The sequence below is a fragment of the Solanum stenotomum genome, chromosome 7 (genome assembly GCF_019186545.1).
Source record: "Solanum stenotomum isolate F172 chromosome 7, ASM1918654v1, whole genome shotgun sequence".
Classification (NCBI taxonomy): domain Eukaryota; kingdom Viridiplantae; phylum Streptophyta; class Magnoliopsida; order Solanales; family Solanaceae; genus Solanum; species Solanum stenotomum.
The window spans coordinates 41215520-41218298 of NC_064288.1; the positions used below are offsets into that span (position 1 = coordinate 41215520).

The window sequence follows — 2779 nt, forward strand, 5'->3', positions numbered from 1 at the left end:
ATGGCTCATATGAGAACCTAGATAGACCTACTCACGAAGCATATCATGGCAAGTTCTAAGAAGATAAATGTTATGGGAGCCTCAAATAGGTATAAAGATCAGGACATCGATTTAGATGAGAAGGGAAAATACTTAGGAAACCAGGGGGGTTTTCAGAATTATAACTTGGGAAACCAAGGATATAATTTTGATAATCCAGGTCGGAACTACTCCAGAGAACGGTAGTATTAAAGGCCAGCAAATAGAGAACAAGGCAAATGGTAGAACAAAGATGGCTATATGAATGACCTCTGTGGTGTTTATGTACCCCTGGTTGATAGAGATCGAACATGTGGTAGTTCTAGCGGGTCTAAATTATAAGATATGTTAGCGACAATGTTACAAAAAGTTGAGTCTACTGATGTAGGTGTTAAAGAAATGAAGGGCGATTTCTTCGGTATAAGTCAAATGGTGGATTCTCACACCACTTCTATCAAGCAGATAGAGCAACAGTTGGGACAACTATCAGCATCACTAAACCAGAGAAAGAATGGGTCACTACCAAGTGATACTATTCAGAATCCCAAGAAAGATGGACACTGCATGGCCATCACCACCAGAAGCGGTAAGATTCTTAATGAACCAGTATCTGTAGGTACTAAGCAGGAACATGGTATGGGGAGAGATGAAGAAGAAGATGTTGACGCTGAACATGTAGATGATACAGAAGAAGCCCAACCAACAAAAAAGTAGGCCAAGGTAAAAGAAACAAAAGTAGAGGATACTTTGTCTTTACAAAAGATACCGAGAGCTCCTCTTCCTTTCCTTCAAAGACTTAAGAAGAAAGCTGAGGATGGGAAATTTGCAAAATTCATAACTATATTGAGACAACTATCAGTGAACATCCCATTGGTGGAAGCTCTGGAGAAGATGCCAAGATATGCTAAGTTCATGAAGGACTTAGTCACAAAGAAACAAATTACATGTTTTGAATTATCTGACAACATTCATCATTGTAGTACTATTGCTAGAAGATCTTTGGTGCAGAAAAAGAAGGATCTAGGTTCACTCACTATACCATGCACCATCAGATCATTTGAGTTTGCAAAGGCCCTATGCGATTTAGGTGCAAGTATAACTCTGATGTCTCTAGCCATTTACAAGAAATTGGGCTTGGGGATTCCAAATCCCACCGCGATGAGGTTTACGATAACAAATAAGTCAGTAAAGCAGCCTACAAGTATTTTATGTTATGTTCTTGTAAAAGTGGACAGTTTCATTTCTCCGGCAGGATTCATGATTCTTGATTGCGAAGTAGACTTTGAGATTCCTATAATTTTAAGAAGACCATTTTTTGGCTACATGTCAAACTTTGCTTGATGTTGAGAGCGGAGAGATGAAATTCAGGCTCAACAATGAGGAGGTAAAGTTTAAGATATGCAGGTCTATGAAGCAACTACAAGATAGTAATGTGGTGTCTCCAATAGTGGTCTTTGATGAATGGGAGCTGGGAGCTGCTATTGAGGAAATGTCTGATGTTGAAACATTGAAAGCCATGCTAATGAATTTTGAAGAAGACTTCTAGAATGATTATGTGGAGACTGTGAATGTTGTACAGGGCATGGGATCACATTCTTATGCTCCAAAGAAATTAGACCTGGATCTGAAAAACATGCCAAGCAAAGCCATTCATTGAGGAACCACCTGTGCTTGCACTGAAACAGTTACCCAGTCACCTAAGGTATGTCTTTTTGGGTACTAATAACACTTTGCCAGTCATTTTGGCTGTAGATTTGAATGATGAACAGGTGTAGGCTGTGGTTAGAGTCTTGCCAAGATATAAAAAGGTGATCGAATGGACTACTGCTGATATCATTGGGATACCTCCGGGCATCTGTACTCATAAAATCACACTTGAGGAGGATTGCAGCCTGAGCATAGAGCACCAAGGGAGGTTAAATTCACTAATGCAAGAGGTGGTCAAAAAGGAAATCATAAAGTGGCTGGATGCACGAGAGGTGTACCCTATTTGTGACAGTCCTTGGGTTAGCCTTATGCAGTGTGTGCCCAAGAAAGGTTGTATGAAAGTGGTGGCAAATACGAAGAACAAATTGATCCCACAAAGTCCAGCCACTGGTTGGCGAGTATGCATGGATTATAGAAAGCTGAACAAGTGGACCTTGAAGGACCACTTCCTAATGCCATTCATGGATCAGATGCTTGACATGTTGGCGAGCAAAGGGTGGTACTGTTTCTTAGATGGATATTGTGGGTATAACTAGATATGAATTGCACCAGAAGATGAGGAAAAAACCACATTTACATGTCCTTATGGTACTTTTGCGTTCAAACGCATGCCATTTGGATTATGCAATACACCAATAACTTTCCAGAGGTGTATGATGTCCATATTCTCGAAAATGGTAGAGAACACTTTGGAAGTATTCATGGATGATTTTTCTTTGGTAGGTGACATATTTGATGATTCTTTGTTGAATCTTAGCAGTGCATTACAAAGATGCGAGGAGGCTAATTTGGTGCTTAACTGGGAGAAGTGCCATTTCGTTGTTAAGGAAGGTATAGTCTTAGGTCACAAGGTGTCACAGAAGGGACTGGAGGTAGATAAAGCGATGATTGAGCTAATTGAAAAGTTTCCTCCGCCTATTTGTATGAAAGGTATTCGATTTTTTAGGGTATGCATGATTCTATAGGTGATTCATCAAGGATTTCTCAAAAATTGCACACCCCTTGTGCAAGCTATTAGAGAAAGAGGTGAAATTTGCCTTTGATGATGCATGCT

At 40.0% G+C, this 2779-nt stretch overlaps 1 protein-coding gene across 1 annotated transcript; it reads left to right on the plus strand.

Moving 5' to 3' along the window:
- Window positions 1–375: 375 nt before the first annotated feature.
- LOC125869902 (uncharacterized) lies at window positions 376–1564 on the plus strand. Its single transcript, XM_049550302.1, has 3 exons — window positions 376–728; window positions 813–1219; window positions 1323–1564. The coding sequence occupies exons 1-3, from the start codon at window positions 376–378 to the stop codon at window positions 1562–1564; spliced, it is 1002 nt and encodes a 333-aa protein (XP_049406259.1).
- The last annotated feature ends 1215 nt before the right edge of the window (window positions 1565–2779 follow it).

What these genes read in the sequence shown, in the direction of transcription:
- LOC125869902 (XM_049550302.1), top strand. Translation starts at nt 376, where the DNA reads ATGTTACAAAAAGTTGAGTCTACTGATGTAGGTGTTAAAGAAATGAAG. An exon ending in GAAGCCCAACCAACAAAAAA is followed by an intron (nt 729 to 812) that starts GTAGGCCAAGGT and finishes TTTCCTTCAAAG; the next exon opens with ACTTAAGAAGAAAGCTGAGG. An exon ending in GTCAGTAAAGCAGCCTACAA is followed by an intron (nt 1,220 to 1,322) that starts GTATTTTATGTT and finishes TATAATTTTAAG; the next exon opens with AAGACCATTTTTTGGCTACA.